At 37.3% G+C, this 17,770-nt stretch overlaps 1 protein-coding gene across 2 annotated transcripts in view; it reads left to right on the forward strand.

Moving 5' to 3' along the window:
* LOC133656006 (gamma-aminobutyric acid type B receptor subunit 1-like) overlaps positions 1-17,770 on the forward strand; it is a 507,931-nt gene that overhangs the window by 355,499 nt on the left and 134,662 nt on the right. For both annotated transcript variants that reach the window (XM_062056726.1, XM_062056725.1), the window contains one exon: positions 6,951-7,101. In XM_062056726.1, coding sequence (XP_061912710.1) covers positions 6,951-7,101 — 151 coding nt within the window. The remainder of the gene's footprint in view (positions 1-6,950; positions 7,102-17,770) is intronic.

The raw sequence follows: 17,770 nt of genomic DNA on the forward strand, positions 1-17,770 counted from the left end.
GACTTTTACACTTCTTATCAATTGTACACGCAGCCTTAGTGGAACATCCGCATTACGCCCACTACTAGCACCCACTATTTAGCTCTTGTTATTTGGGATCTTAGTAGACCAGGCCCATAGTCTCTTTATAAAGTAAAGAACATTATTACAAAACAATTGATTCTTTTTTTTAATGTTGGAATTGTACTTACTTTAATTATGTGTTTCATTCTAAAAATTCTTAAAGGTCAAAAGCTAAACTGTTTTATTTTTGGGGAGCATTTTGGTTTGCTTTGATTACTTACCAAAACTGTGACCGTAACACCAAGGTATATGCACCTAACCGTGAGGATGTCGTACCCGTCACACCTATAAAAAAAATCCCTTTGTCTCTTCCTCATCATAGGTCTTGATGTTTGTACGTCATCATAACATGCATAAATGCAAGAGCCACCCAAGAAGCTATACATGCAGATATGAAAGTGCCTATGAGGTTTAAATGAATTCCAGGTTGTCTGAAAAATAATGTAAAGAAAGTCTCTGGGCACCAGTGTTTGTCCTTCTAAAGTCACTCTTTCAAGGTCAGATTGGTAGCTCGCGGGCTTTTGCGGCATTTATCTGATCCCTAGCAAATATAAACACTGAAAGATTCATGTGAGAGCAGTGACCAAAATGGGCAAACAGACTTAGCAATTTTGTCTGTGTCAGAAGATTAAAAACATTTTTTCAGCGTTCTGACAACAAGAATCCGGTGAGTTATTCCTTACTATTCAATGAAAACGAATGTGTATAAAGCTAGTATTGTAAATAAACATGGCTGTTTTGCTAGCAATAGCGTCTGTGTTCCCTCCTCATTCTCCGTGTTTGAAGGTTGCAGAAATGGTGGCTATTGTTCCATAAGTTATTATTCGTATAAGGAAAGCACAACAATATCTCCAGTGGATGTGGCCATCTTAATTTCTGCCCTTGTAACTGGAACGCTCATAACTTTGCTGTGACGTCATTGTCAGGTCCGACTTATGGAACACACCATCCGTACGTCCACCTTGCTGTGATCTTAAACATAGCCCATCGGGGGAAAAGAGACTCCGAAACACTGAGCACCCAAACTGCATGCAAACTCACACCCAAATGCATTTTAAGTTTCCTGAGGGAACTCTCCTGAAGAAATCAATAAAGTACTATCTATCTATCTATCTATCTATCTATCTATCTATCTATCTATCTATCTATCTATCTATCTATCTATCTATCTATCTATCTATCTATCTATCTATCTATCTATCTATATCGATCTATCTATCGATCTATCTATCTAGCCATTTGATTTGATGCGTTGGCATTGTTTACCACGTCTATCCAAGATTGTAACAACATTTATAAGTCAGGAAAGGCAAAATAAATCATAGATTCCCCTTTAAAATACAAAACACCAACTGCAGTCAACCATGTTAAGTTACTGTAAATGGGGTTTGTTGAAATACACTAGAGTACCTTCATCACCCTGAGGGATAATACGATATGAAAATTTCATACCCCAGTTATTACCGTTATCATTATTATCGCGGTATTGTTAAATGTGCTCAAAAAGTAATTACACACACATTGAAATATTTTTATATTTTTAAATAACTCAAATAAATAGACCCACTGTTTTGCATGTTCTGTGTTTCCTAATGCTTCACTGATAAGCTTGCAGGTTCAAGGTGCACAACTGAATAGCTTAGTTGCTCAAACAGTAATGTGTTTGAATAAGTTTAGAGTGGGGTATTTAATTTTTCAACGAGGAAAGATGTTAATCACTCTTGTATTCATGTTAGCATTTAAGATAGCGAGTTAGCGCCAGTCTCTGTGATTTGAATAAAATGCGGCTATCAATCATGGTTTGCCGATCATTTTATTTTAAAAAGGTTCATTCTAACCGTCCAGAGTTTTACCACAATTATCATTAGTACCGTTTATTGTTACATGCCTAAGCACCATTTATTTAAATATTTAGTTAAGTGTGTGTAAAAATATGATTAAAGGCTCATTTTTATTTTTTCTAAGGTTTGATTTAAGGAATATCCAAAATAAAGGCAAATGTTTGACACAAATCATAAACGATGTATATTTAATAATAATTTACACCCTAGAGCAGGGGTGTCAAACTCAAATACAGAGTGGGCCAACATTTAAAACTGAACAAAGCTGGGGGCCAAGGTTGAACAAATTAACCTTTAACGTACTCTACAAGCTATCGTCACGTTCGCTTTTCATCCTTTCTAACATCGTTCAGACCCAGTCACAAGATATGTGCGGCTTCTGTACGCACATACGAGCGAATGCAACGCATACTTCATCAACAGAGATACAGGTTACACTGAGGGTGCCAGTATAAAAAACTTTAACACTGTTAGAAATATACGCCACACTGTGAATCCACACCAAACAAGAATGGCAAACACATTTCGGGAGAACATCTGCACCGTAACACAACTTAAACACAACAGAACAAATACCCAGAATCCTTTGCAGCACTAACTCTTCCGGGACGCTACAAAATACACCCCCGCTACCACCAAACCTCCCCCTCACACACACACACCTTGTAGCGTCCCGGAAGAGTTAGGGTTCTGGTGTGGATTCACAGTGTGGCGTATATTTCTAACAGTGTTAAAGTTTTTTATTCGGCTACCCTCAGTGTAACCTGTATCACTGTTGTTGAAGTATGCGTTGCATTCTAATGTGTGTGCTTGCAGAAGCCGCACATGTTATGTGACTGGGCCAGCACTTGTTGGGCTGGCTGGCTGGCTGGCGTTCGGAAGACTCCCGGGAGGATCGGCGGGCCAGCTTTAGTGTTAATTAGATATCGCCTCAAGGGCGAGGTGAAATTACACGGCGGGCCAAATATGGCCCGCGGGCCAGAGTTTGACAACCATGCCCTAGAGAAAAAATAAAGAAAGAAAATCCCTAAATTAATAAAACATCAATGATGCATGATACAATGTATAGGGTAGGACATGTTTTACTTTATGAAGACAAATTGACTATTTGGTTCTTTAAATGAACTGCATCTTTTTTGTTTGCATTATATATTTTTTCAACAAGAATAGAAAGAGCATTAACAGAAATTCTAAATCAGTGGAATAGGCGGCAGAACAGCTCTTAAAGGTATATTAATCAAGCCACTCTTTTTAGAAGAGATTGTTTTATTACCTGAACTACAAACCAATAACAATTTTATTATACCAAATATATCAGTACATTTTAATGAAACCACGATGGACTTTATTCATCAGGTAAATCTACTTAAAAATGATATCAAGCATACAATTGATGATTTGCTTCTCTAGTGCATGTTCAGCAGAGGATTTTATTTTTTTGTTGTTTCCTTCGACTCAATACATCATTACACTGTTTTTGCTAACAGAGTCAATATCGAATACAGATACATACACTAAATAGCAGAATCAAAGAGAAACATAATTGACAAGTCATTGAACAATATTAAAAAGTTACACCTTTCATCCAAAAGGCTTCCTCAGTTGTAGGTTTTAGATGTGAAGCTCCCTACTCAAGTCTTTCAAAGTTGTATCTCCGGGGGTGGTCATATTAGGATTGTTTTTGCTGAGTGGGCCAGGCGTGACGGGAGGAAGACCGTCTTGCATACCAATGTGTTGGTTTGTCCGGTGGAAAAACAACTTGTTAGTGGTCCCTCTTACCGAAAAGTGAGGCATTTTTTGGGGCGGATAGATGCTAGAACATTGTGATATGCAGATGATCGGTGATGGCACAACCCTCCTTTTCTATTTAAAGAGGGCCTGGTCATGACTGTTTTGGACTTTTGTATTATTTTCCTTTGTTTGGTGTTTATTTATGTTCCAGTGGTCTTTTTTTCTTGTTTCTACTTCCTGTGTTGCCTCCATTTTTGGCCATGTAATCTCTGGTTGAAACGGTGGTCTCCTCACCTGTTCCCAATTGCCTATCAGGAGGGTTTATCTGCCAGTGTTGCCTTATGAATGAATAATGGATTCTCAGTGGAAGGTGCTTTGGGTGTTTTGAAAGATGCTTTTTAAATCCAGCTGTAAAATATTGTTTGAAATAGTATTTAATATTTTTCAAAAATTGTTACTGTAAAGTAAAACTTTATGTAATTCGTATTTCTTATTTGCTTAATGAATGAGTGAATTAGGTTGGAGTTCAAATCCCAGCCGAGTCATACCAAAGACTATAAAAATGGGACCCATCACCTCCCTGCTTGGCACTCAGCAACAAAGGGTTGGAGTTGGGGGTTAAATCACCAAAATGATTCCCGGGCGCGGCGCCGCTGCTGCCCACTGCTCCCCAAGGGGATGGGACAAATGCAGAGGACAAATTTCACCACATCTAGTGTGTGTGTGACAATCATTGGTACTTTAATCTTAATCTTAATTAGGTTTTTTATTGTCATTGCTCAAAAAAGACAACGAAACACAGTTTAACATCATCGGAGATAAAAGCATTACCATTTATAAATAATTATAAATATAAAAACTATGGAGCACAACATAAATTACTAAAGTATAGAATGTAAGAAATAAATAAGTGGGACACAAATGCACCATAATCTATCCATCACACAGTCGTAGTTTGGCGTGTCAGTTGAATGATGGAAGTGATGGTGTGGGGACAGAGCCTTCTCTGTTGCGGGCCCCAAACTCTGGAATTATCTTCCACTTCATGTGAGACAGGCCCCTTCTTTGGCTATTTTTAAGACCCTTCTTAAAACCCATTTTTATTCACTGGCTTTTAACCCAGCATGAGACTTTAAACTGTTTTTAACTTTTAACTTTTTTAACTGCTTTTTATCTAACAAAATTGTTCTTAGGGTAATTTTGTATTTGCTTTTTTAATGTGTATTTTACTTCTGTTTTAAATGTTATTTTTTAGTCTGTCCTTTGCCTTTATTTCTTTGTGGTGTACAGCCCTTTGTTTTTCAACTGTGGTTGTTTTTAAAGGGCTTTATAAATAAAGTTGGTATGGTATGGTATGGTATGGTGCTTAAAGCCCATGGATCGAAGTTGTTTTTACTCTGTTTGTTTTGCTTTTGAGATACCTGAAACCTTTTCCCCAAAGGTAAACGGGCAAACACATTGTGGCCAGGGTGATTTTGATCCGGTATAATGCTGCTGGGCTTCATTGTCAGACGGCCATTGTAAATGTCAGTGAGAGCAAGCAGTAGGGAGACAATGATGCGTTCTGCTGTTCTCAACCCCTTATGGAGGTTGTTCCTGTTCTTTTAAGTACGTCTGGCAAACCACAGCAGTGCATCAAAATGCTTTCAATCACTGACATGTACAAGTTTTTTCGCAGGGGAGAGGGAGATGGACCTATTTCAGCCTCCTCAGGATTTACAGTCTCTGCTGGGCCTTCCCTAGATGTGCTGGACCTCCTGCACCCAAATGCAGAGAGTGATGTGTACAGTCTGATTTGATTTCCTGAAGTCAACTATCATCTCTTTTGTTTTGTAGATGTTGAGCTCCAGGTTATTGTCAATATCCCAGTCTGTCAGGTGCCGGATCTCCTCTTTGTAGACTATCTCGTTGTTCTCTAGAATCAGTCCTACAACAATGGTATTATCGTAAAACTTAACAATGGTGTTAGTGGGGTGTGAGGGGGAACAGTCATGGGTGAAAATGGATAAAAGTAGTGGATTCAGGACACATCCCTGTGGTGTGCCTGTGCTGAGGGTGAGGGTTGAGGCGCTGTATTTCCCCATATAGACAGTTTGCGGACGTTTTCTGAGGAAGTCCAGCATTTGACCAGACCGTGGTCATTTAATTTCTGCTTTAACTTATAATGGAATGACTGTATTGAAGGCTGCGCTAAGTACACGTGTCATTCTCATTTGTATTACCTCTGTATTTGGTAAGAATGGACTCTGTAGCACAGGCTTGTTTGGGTTAGCTTTAGAATTTAGTTAGCATTTAATTCGGCACGTTTGAAAAGGACATGCAAACTGTCAGTTACACACACGGCTGTGAGAGAGGCGTGCTCGCGCTGCAAAGACACACGATGGACAGAGAATCCTTTGTCCTACGCGTGTGTATCAACATATTTGAACTGTCAGAAATAAAAAAATGTTACACATACTGTCTATTCAGCAACATCCTGGGGTTGGAATTGGGGGTTAAATCACCAAAATGATTCCTGGGCGCGGCCACCGGTGCTGCTCACTGCTCCCCTCACCTCCCAGGGGGTGAACACGGGCATGGGTCAAATGCAGAGGACAAATTTCACCACACCTAGTTTGTGTGTGACAATCATTGGTACTTTAACTTTAACTTTCGACGGTACGGCATGTTCTAAATTGAATCTAAGTGCACTTGGAGAAAATTGTCCCTGCCCAAGTCTTCTTTGGACACATTTCTGACATTTTGGGGCCACTGGGTCCTTTAGGGTTTAGTCCTAGTTGCTGGATCCCTTGGACCTTTAGGACTGATATGGCGCTTTTGGAGGAAACCTGGGACATTAAATCTTTTCTAGGGGAGCCTGAGACAATAAACTTTCTTGGATCAAAGGTAAAAGTTTGGGAACAATTCTGGTGGAAAAAATGCCCCTGAAATTCTGAAACCCAATTTAAAAATGCTTCCATACAGCCAAGAAAGTAGTCTTTCCCTCATGCAAGACCAGAAACATAGACTCCTAGGCTCACAATCATTTTAATTGGTTTACTACTGTATACTACATCTTAATTTAGCTCTGTGGGGGCATATTTTGCATACATACTCAATAATAAAAAAAAGTGACCAACATGTGCTTAATCATACTAAAACTGAGAGAATATATGAAAACCAAGACATATTTTTGGTGCACATGTAATAAAGCAATGTTCATCATGTAACTTGCGTGTCCAAGAGAACTCAACCAAATACCAAATAAAATTACCTAACTTTAACGTTGCTAAAACTAACAATCAACATTATCTTCTCATTGTCTTTTCTTTGTAGGCTCTGGACCCCCAGCAGACCAAACAATGGTCATCGAGGAGTTCCGCTATCTGTCACAGAAGCTATTTGTCTCCATGTCTGTGTTGGCTGGTTTGGGAATCTTGCTGGGCGTCATCTGCCTCACCTTCAACATCTACAACAGCAGTGTCAGGTTTGCAATCTCACCTTTTACTGGAAAACTGCAAAACTCAATGTGTTTGTGGTTGCACTTTTCTCTGCAAAAGGGAACAATTTATCACAATGTTGCTCCCTGAGGTTTAAAACTATTCTACCTGAAGTTTCTTTGTTTGCCACCCAGCATGCATCACTCTGCTGTATTTTACCTTGCTAAGATTGAACAGCAGGAAGGCATGCTAAATGATGGTGTTGGTTCATTTCAACACACATTCTCAACATTTACTACTTTATAAAAGTGAATTTATTGTTTGTGGTAATTTGCTAAAAATCTTTAAATATTTGATTATTATTTATTAAAGGCTTGCGCATTCTCTTTTTTAACTGCTTGATTGCACCGTTAGTGTTTTAGTTGACACTCACTGGTCCTCAAGGGGTCATTTTCTTCAGTAGCAGATAGCTGTTTCTAGGAACTAAGCTTTAGAAAAAACTTGCACTATACTTGCTCATCACCAAACACATACACAATAATAGTGGTGCAATATGCAGTTTAAAGCTGCTGGTTAGGTGGATACTTAAAGAAAGAAAGAGCCACGATCATTGTGACCCCGCCGTCTGTCCAGGTCAAACCATCTAAGATACTCCCCTTCTGCACACACACTGAGACAACGCCAAGTTGCAAGAGCGGGGTTTGGAGCGATCTGTGCTTACCTGTTTAACAGCAGCATGGCAGCCATTGTATCAGTTTCTAAATTCTTCTGTTAGTGAAGATCTCTTTTGTGTGTAGGCACACACTGGGAACTCACGTGCGTGTACGACACAGCTCTGAAAGCCAATCAAATCCAACATATATGTGGGACGGCGTGGCTCAGACTGTATTGTGGCCGTGCAAGCAACTTGAGGGTGCCAGCTTCCACCATCCAAGTCACTCGGGCAAGACACTACACCCACCTTGCTTTCATGTTTTGTTTGTGCACAGCGAGTTCGACGGTGTCGGTAGTTGTGATAACAAACATGACATGCTGCATGTATCATGATCAATACTATAGTGACTTACTCGATGGACAATTGTCCGTTTGGTCCAGCTGGCCAGGGACGTTTTTTTTTCCAGTTAATTTTGGGTAGGTGCCACTGCGGGGTTTGTTAGGGCAAACAGTTGGGATGCACTTTTTCTGAGCAGTGTCCCCCTCGCCAGGTGCAAAAAGCCTTTCCATCGATAAAAACTTTGTTTGCCACTCAGTGCAGCAGAAACACATGTTGGCAATCTCCTGACTGACACCAACAAGTCATGTCGATCCTGACTCTCTCGGCTTCTGTCTGCTTCAACGTTTCACCCTCTCTTTGTGCTCGCTTAGCCTCTATAACTAGCAGTTCCTCCGCATATACAACTTCAAATTAATAAGGTTGTGAATCCTCATTTGTCCAAAATTAGTCATGTTAGTTATCTATTACAAAATCTTCCTTGATTTGAAAACACACACCTTTGTTGCCGGAAGTAGGTAGTGCGTTGCTATGGGCACTGAAATGTAATGCTAAAAATGACCAAAATACGGTAAATACTGTGCATATTACATATTGTTATGAACGTGTCTGTTACTATAAAAACATTAATAGCGGGTTTTGAAGGCAACATAGGGAACTCCCATTAGCCGCATATGCAAGCGTTTTTTATTTTTAGAATCCTAAAAAAAAAGACATGCGTTTTTGTCATAATGATCATCATAATGATTGTGAAATATAGGCAAACATCCCGAAAAATGTTAGTTCCCCTTTAAAGGGGTCATTTGATGATTGTTTTTTCTACATGAAAAACACTTCTTTGTGGTATACATAACATGAAATGGTGGTTACTTGGTCTTCTCCCCGTCCGCCATGTTGTAGTTTTAGCGCTTCTAATTCAAATCTACTGGCAGATATAAGTTATAACCGTACCCTACTTTGTTTTAGAAATGGCAATAGCGGAGTATGCACCACATTTACATGTTATGTAGGCTACAAGGAAGTGTTTGAAATTAAAAATCATAATATGGCCCCAAATCTTCCCCAAAAAGTCAGAAGAAAGACAAAATGAAGCCAAAAAGACAGTGGGTATTGTCTTTACCTTGATAACAAACTTCAAATAAATGATTATGTTGGTTGTGTTAATTATATGAGGAATACTGAGAGACACTGCCGGTGAATATTTGGTAGGGGTGTCTCCATCAGTTATTGATATAAAATATCAGTCCAATATCAGAAAAAAACAAGTTGTGGTTTATGCCCACCTTCATCCATAATGTTCGATAAAAGAAGTAACGTCTCTTTTTGCTAGCTTAGTAGACAGAAAACCGGCTGTCCCTATTTGAGAGCCCATTAAAGTACCAGTAGAGTGGAAAAGCAAGTAATAGTAAGAGTGTATAACCATTGAGATATGTCATGAAAGAAATAGAAATGTATTGATCAGTTGTATATATAGGGCACCCAACTCAAGTATTGAAGGATTTGAAGACTGGATTAAGGGAACTTTCAATGGAATCAGTCAAAAAGTACTCTTTTTATGTGGAGACTTCAACATTGATCTCTTGAACCCCAACAAGCAAAAGTCCATTAATGATTTCACAGATACAATGTATAGTATGAGTTTGTATCCTCAAATCACAAGGCCAACCAGAATTGCAAGTCACAGTGCTACACTTATTGACAATATATTCACTAATGTCTTTGATACTAATATAACAAGTGGACTGTTAACAACCGACATCAGCGACCATCTGCCAGCCTTTACTATTTATGATGGGAACTACAGGAAGAAGAACATTGACAAAAAGACATTTCAAAGACTATGTACAGAGGAAGGAATGATTTTCGTCAAGAAGGATCTGAGGAAACAAATTTGGGACAATGTTTATATACAGATGATGTAGATGATGCATATGGGAATTTTGTCAACACCTTTCTAACACTCTATGATAAACATTGCCCATGGAAAGAACGTAGTAAGAAGCAAAAGAAAAACAACCAACCGTGGATGACAAAATGACTAAAAATTCTTGTCACAAAAAAAACACATTGTATCGAATATTTAACATAACACAAAGATCTATAGAGGCAGAAAATAAGTATAAGAAATATAAAAACAAGCTAATTGGTGTACTACGAACATGTAAGAAGGAATACTACAGTCAATTATTAAACAAGAACAAAAACAACATGAGAGCAACATGGGGCATCCTAAATAGCATCATTAAAAATGGTGCTAAGAAAGATTACCCCCAGTACTTTCTAGATGGACATACAAAAAATGACAATATGAACCAAATAACTGAACGTTTCAATGATTATTTTGTTAATATCGGAACGAATCTGGATCAAAGAATTCCAAATGCAGATGATGGGTCAGTTGAGGACTTGAGTGAGCTCATAGACAGAAATCCCAATTCCATGTTTCTTAAAAGTGTAACAAAAGAAGAAATAATCAAAATTGTAAAAAATTGTAAATCCAAGACTTCAACCGACTGTCATGGAATAGATATGGTAACGATAAAAAAGGTTATAGAAGACATTTCAGAACCTCTGACATATATCACCAATGTATCATTTTTAACCGGAAAATTCCCAGACAAAATGAAAATTGCAAAAGTCGTACCAATCTATAAGAATGGAGACGTACACCAGTTTACTAACTACAGACCAGTTTCATTACTTCCACAATTCTCCAAAATCATGGAAAAATTATTCAATAGTCGATTAGATTTATTTATTAACAAAAGTGGGACGCTCGTGGAGAACCAATATGGATTTCGAGCAAATATCTCAACATCAATAGCATTAATTAAAATAACAGAGGAAATTACCAATGCAATAGATGGTAAAGAATGTGCGGCAGCAGTATTCATGGACTTAACAAAAGCATTTGACACAATTAATCATGATATTTTAATACAAAAATTAGAACGATATGGCATCAGAGGTTTTGTATTGAACTGGGTAAGAAGCTATTTAACCAACAGGAAGCAATATGTGAAGATGGGTGAAAATATGTCAACACGGCTAGATATATCCTGTGGTGTGCCGCAGGGATCAATACTGGGACCAAAATTGTTTAATCTTTATACAAACGACATTTGTAAAGTTACAAAGGACTTAAAGTTAGTTTTATTTGCAGATGACACAACTGCTTTCTGTTCAGGAGAGAACACACAGAAGATAATACAAATAATAACAGAAGAAATTAACAAATTAAAAAGATGGTTTGACAAAAACAGACTATCTTTGAATCTCAGTAAAACTAAAATAATGCTATTTGGTAATAGTAGGAAAGAGCATCATACGCAAATACAAATAAACGGAGTAGACATCGAAAGGGTAAAAGAAACCAGATTTTTGGGAGTATTTATAGATGATAAAATGAACTGGAAATCTCATATACAAAACATACAACATAAGGTGGCAAAAAAAAATTCAATAATGAATAAAACAAAACACGTCCTGGGCCAAAAATCACTTCATATTCTCTACTGCTCACTAGTGTTACCATATCTGAGTTATTGTGCAGAAATATGGGGAAATAACTACAAATGTGCGCTACATTCGTTAACCATGTTACAAAAAAGATCAGTTAGAATAATACATAATGTTGGATATAGAGAACATACAAACCCTTTATTTATTAAGTCAAAAATATTAAAGTTTGGTGATTTGGTAAAATTGCAAACAGCTAAAATGATGTACAAAGCAATCTATAACCTGCTACCAAAGAATGTACAACAATTCTTCTCAACTAAAGAGGAGAAATATAACCTTAGAGGAAAACATAATTTAAAACATGTATATGCACGTACAACACTTAAAACTTTTAGCATAACAGTATGTGGAATTAAATTATGGAATGGATTAAGTAAAGAAGTTAAAAATTGTACTGACATGTTCTAGTTTAAGAGGTTGTTTAAATTAATAGTGCTTACAAAGTACAAAGAAGAAGAATTTTGAGAAAAACTTCCAACCTTATTGAAAATATTCTTCATCTCAGTATGTTAATAATGACTGAATTAATTAATTATATATTACAAACTGTTGTGTATACCAATTCATAGATGTTATTTTATTATATAAAAAGATCAGTAAATGATTTTATATAATTGTAAACGCTTTGAAGTGGGAAAGGGGAGGATTAAATAAGCTTTGCTTCTTCCTACTCCTTTTCGGGCATGATGTAAATGAAATGATATGAAATTGTGTGATGTATTATGATGTAAATGTGTTCATGTTCGAAATAAACTAAAAGAAAGAAAGAATAGATTGAATTTGTAATATTGAAGCTATTACCATATACAGTATATCTGATGTATGACACCGAAATACTTACAAAGTTTGCGAGTAAATAGATATGATCAAAATAGTATCAATCTCACCGAGATTCCTGAGCCATTTTGAGAGAAAATTATCTAACCAGACACGTCATCGCGTAACACAGAGGTAGGAATCACAGATCCTTTCATCACCAAAAACAATGCAAATCATGCAGACTTTGTGAGAGCCAACAACGATTAATTTGGGAATAATTATGATCCAGAAACTTATATTGTTCATCCTGAATAAAAGGAGGATGAGCTACAAGTTTTAGAAGCTCTGCTAAACAGATCCAGCTTTAGTGACACACTAAGCATCATGTAGCAGTATTGTTAAGTGCTAAATAGGAAATACAAACTAAAAAAAATAAAACGATAGCTTACTGTACAATGCTTGCTCTTACTTCGATGACGACTGATAGAATGTCCATATTTTCCTGTTTATATGAAGAATCAATTATGACGCACACGAAGAGTTAACAAGGAAAAGTCTCTTTGCAGACACTGTCTTCGGTTGTGTGTGTTGGTCCCCATCTCCGGGTATTAACTGAATGTCACAGATGAACAACTTCTAGATTAATGGCAAAATCTTCCCAGTATCCAGATGAGAGACATGATTTATAATCTAAAATAACTTTGACGAGCCGAGACGTGATGATGCGGGAGCAGCAGGACATTGTGGCCAGCTCACAGTAAAAGCAGCAGAGGGTTACTTACCTGTTTATCAATCCACCGCTAAAAAGTTGTCTGTCTGTGTTAGCGCTTATAATAGCAACATCGTTAATATTTGTTTAATATTCAGGTCACGATATATGGTCGTCCCGATACCAATATTTTGGTACCGGTACCAAAATGTAATTAGCTACTTTTCGGTACTTTTCTAATTAAAGGGGACCACAAAAAATTGCAATATTGGCTTTATTTTAACAAAAAATCTTATGGTACATTAAACATATGTTTATTATTGCTATTTTGTCCTTAAATAAAATAGTGATCATACGAGACACCTTTTCTTTTATTAGTAAGTAAGCAAACAAATGCTCATAATTTAGCTGCTGACGTATGCAGTAACATATTGTGTCATTTATCATTCTATTATTTTGTCAACATTATGAGGGACAAACTGTAAAAATGTATTATTAATCCACTTGTTCATTTACTGTTAATATTTGCTTACTTTTTCTTTTAACATGTTCTATCTACACTTCTGATAAAATGTAATAATCACGTATTTGATTCTTTACATTAGTTTTGCATGAGACCACAAATGTAGGTATCGATCCGATACCAAGTATATACGGGATAATACATTGATCATATTCAAAGTCCTCGTGTGTCCAGAGACTTATTTCCTGAGTTTATAAAAATAATAGGAAATTTAGAAAAATATTTTGTGATGCTAAAAAATATCGATGTAATCATAGTACTAGCAACTAGATAGGTTCCTGTACTTGGTATCATTACAGTGAATGTCAGGTGTGATCCACCCATGGCATTTGTTTACATTGTGACGCCGGTGATCTACGCTGTGTAGTGAAGCATGTTTAGCTATTCCTCGTCCTGCAGGGATGACACTTGTAAGAAACGTACTTATTTGTCGCCATGGAGGCGAGGATTAGTGATTTAGTAGTATCTAAAACACTGCCGACTGCGGACGGACGCTAGCTGCTAGCTAGCTAGCCATGTCTAAAAGCACCTCTTTCTGAGGGCGTTTCAGTGATATAACTTCACCTTTATCGTTAGTTTTTAAGCCAACGTGTCCATTCTCCCTTTTCTGTCTACACACTATGTCTGCTTGTAAGTATTCCGTTAATGTGCGCTGCCGAACATGCTCCTCTGCTCGTAAAACCAGCAATGTCATGACTATGCGCCGTCATGCCCGTTAAAAAAATAAAAGGGGGGTGGGGACCGGTACTTTTTAGAGGCGGTATAGTACCGAATATGATTCATTAGTATCGCGCACTATACTAGTACAGGTATACCGTACAACCCTAGTATATAGAGTATTGTTGGCGGGTTTTGGATGGTTATTTAGAGGGTTTTGTGGGCGGAGTAGAGAGCCCCCATCGACATAATATTATATGCATTTATTTATTTATGACTTAGAATGCATAAAAAAAGAAAAATGTTTGTTCAGGTCTTGTATAGGGATTGTGAGAGAGAGTCAGAGTATGCAGAAAACATGCAATCTCCACAAGGAGAAATTCCAACTTCCAGGGGTTCTTAACCTTTTTGACCTTAGGGCCCAACTTTTCCAGTACAGAGGGTCCCAGGGCCCACTCAAATATTAACATTGAATTAGTCATCGTACTCTTAATTTTAATCCTTTTTGATAATTATATCAAACTTACTTACAGTTTTACAGGTCTATGCCATGTGTCAATCACAAAGGACATTATTAATTTAAGAAATAAACCAGCACATACATGCCCAACAAGGCTTAGGTAAGGCTGAATAAAAAAATAGATACTAAGAAGTAGGGTCGTACGGTATACCGATAATAGTATAGTACCGCGATACTAATGAATCATTTTCGGTAAGATACCGCCTCTGAAACGTACCGGTCCCGCACCCCCGCGCGCCCGCGTCGTCGTCACGTCGTGTCATTGCTGGTTTACGAACAGACGATCATGTTCAGTAGCGCACAATCATGGAGTACTTACAAGCAGACACGATGTGTAAACAGAAAAGGGAGAACGGACACATTTTGGCTTAAAAACTAACGATAAAGGTGAAGTTATAACACTGAAACGCCCTCAGGAAGAGGTGCTTTAAGACATGGCTAGCTAGCTAGCGGCTAACATCCATCCGCCGTCGGCAGTGTTGTAGCTACTTCTAAATCACTAATCCTCGCCTCCATGGTGACAACTAAAGTACGTTTCTTACAAGTATCATCCCTGCAAGACGAGGAATAGCTAAACATTCTTCACTACACACCGTAGCTCACCGGCATCAAAATGTAAACAAATGCCATATGTACACCTGACATCCACTATACTGATATCAAGTATAGGCACGTATCTAGTCGATACTACTATGATTACATCAATATTTTTTGGCATCACAACATCTTCTTTCGTTTTTTTAAAATGTATATTATGTTTATAAACTCAGGAAATATGTCCTTGGACACATGAGGACTTTGAATATGACCAATGTATGATCCTGTAACGACTTAGTATCGGATTGATACCCAAATTTGTGGTATCATCCAAAACTAATGTAAAGTATCAAATAACAGAAGAATAAGTGATTATTACATTTTAACAAAAGTGTAGATAGAACATGTTAAAAGAGAAAGTAAGCAGATATTAACAGTAAATGAACAAGTAGTTTAATAATTAATTTTCTACCACTTGTCCTTAATAATGTTGACAAAATAATACAATGGAAAATGACACAATATGTTACTGCATACGTCAGCAGACTAATAGGAGCCTTTGTTTGTTTACTTAATACTAAAAGACAAGTTTTCTAGTATTTCCACTATTTTATTTAAGGACTAAATTGCAGTAAGAAACATATGTTCAATGTACCCTAATTTTTTTTCTTCAAATAAAGCCAATAACACAATTTTTTTTGTGGTCCCCTTTATTTAGAAAAGTACCGGAAAGTATCGAAATAATTTTGCCATGGGTACCGATACCAAAATATTGGTATCGGGACAACACTACTAAGAAGTAATTTACATGCAGTTAAGCTCTGCTAAATGATTTATAACTAAATTAATAGATATTAACAATAATAGATATGTTTCATAAGGAAATCGTCAATAAAATGTATGCACAAATGAAAATACAGCCTTATTATCTCCAAATCCAAGTGTTAAACAGTTTTTAACTGTTTTTAACTGTCAGAGCCAGAAGTTGCTCTTAATTTATGTGACATTTACAGTTCAATGTTTATTTATATAGCCCTAAATCACAAGTGTCTCAAAGGGCTGCACAAGCCACAACGACATCCTCGGTTCAGATCCCACATCAGGGATACATACAGTATTCCACATTCCACATACAGTTCATATTCTTTCCTTTTAAAGTAATCCATCATCTTTCTCACAAGCATTGGATAGATGCTTCTTATGTTTGGACAGCTTCAGTGCTGCATTAGATAGTGTGATCCCAGACTCCACACACTGAACCCTCGTTACCCTCATTGGCAAAGTTGTGTTTTATAAAGTCTGGATAGTTATTATTTGTGGCTTTTGTTTGAGCTTGTCTTGTGTCACTCAGTCAACTGACTCAGAGCCGTGTGTAAAGAGAGTTTCGTCAGGAAAACTAAGTTTGTGTGTAAATGTATTTGTCAGTTATTTATGAATCCCATTTTATGTGTGAGTATGTGAGTATGCAGCTTTGACTTCTAAACATTTGATCGCTTGACCGTATGTGCGCAACTTTTTTTTGCGTATGTACGTAACTTTTTTAAAATATATAAGCTTTATGAACCTTGGGTTAGGTGAACGGTCTTTTGGGCTGAGTGATTGTGTGTGTTGATCAGGTGTTTGAATTGTATTGGCGTGTTCTATGGAGCTAGGAGCTAGCATAGGAGCTAGCATAACACGTACCATACCGTACGTGCGCGTCACGTACGTAACTTTTTAAAAATATATAAGCTTTATGAACCTTGGGTTAGGTGAACGGTCTTTTGGGCTGAGTGATTGTGTGTGTTGATCAGGTGTTTGAATTGTATTGGCGTGTTCTATGGAGCTAGGAGCTAGCAGAGGAGCTAGGAGCTAGCATAACAAACACGCAGGTGTTTTTATGCAGGATTAATTTGTGGCATATTAAATATAAGCCTGGTTGTGTTGTGGCTAATAGAGTATATATATGTCTTGTGTTTATTTACTGTTGTAGTCATTCCCAGCTGAATATCAGGTCACCCCCGGCTCTCACAGCATCTTCCCTATCTGAATAGCTTCAACTCCCCACTAGTCCTTCACTTGCACTTTACTCATCCACAAATCTTTCATCCTCGCTCAAATTAATGGGGAAATTGTCGCTTTCTCGGTCCGAATCTCTCTCACTTCATGTGGCCATCATTGTAAACAATAGGGAACTTTGCGTATATGTTCAACTGACTACGTCACGCTACTTCTGGTAGGGGCAAGCCTTTTTTTTATCAGATACCAAAAGTTGCAATCTTTATCGTCGTTGTTCTATACTAAATCCTTTCAGCAAAAATATGGCAATATCGCGAAATGATCAAGTATGACACATAGAATAGATCTGCTATCCCCGTTTAAATAAAAAAAATTCATTTCAGTAGGCCTTTAAGGTTTATGTGTTAAATAAATAATATTTTAGATTGACAAGGTTGTAAACTGTAAGTAGGTTTGATATAATTATTGAATATGATTAAAATCATGAGTAAAATTACTAA

This window comes from Entelurus aequoreus, linkage group LG08 (genome assembly GCF_033978785.1).
Source record: "Entelurus aequoreus isolate RoL-2023_Sb linkage group LG08, RoL_Eaeq_v1.1, whole genome shotgun sequence".
Taxonomy (NCBI): Eukaryota; Metazoa; Chordata; class Actinopteri; order Syngnathiformes; family Syngnathidae; genus Entelurus; species Entelurus aequoreus.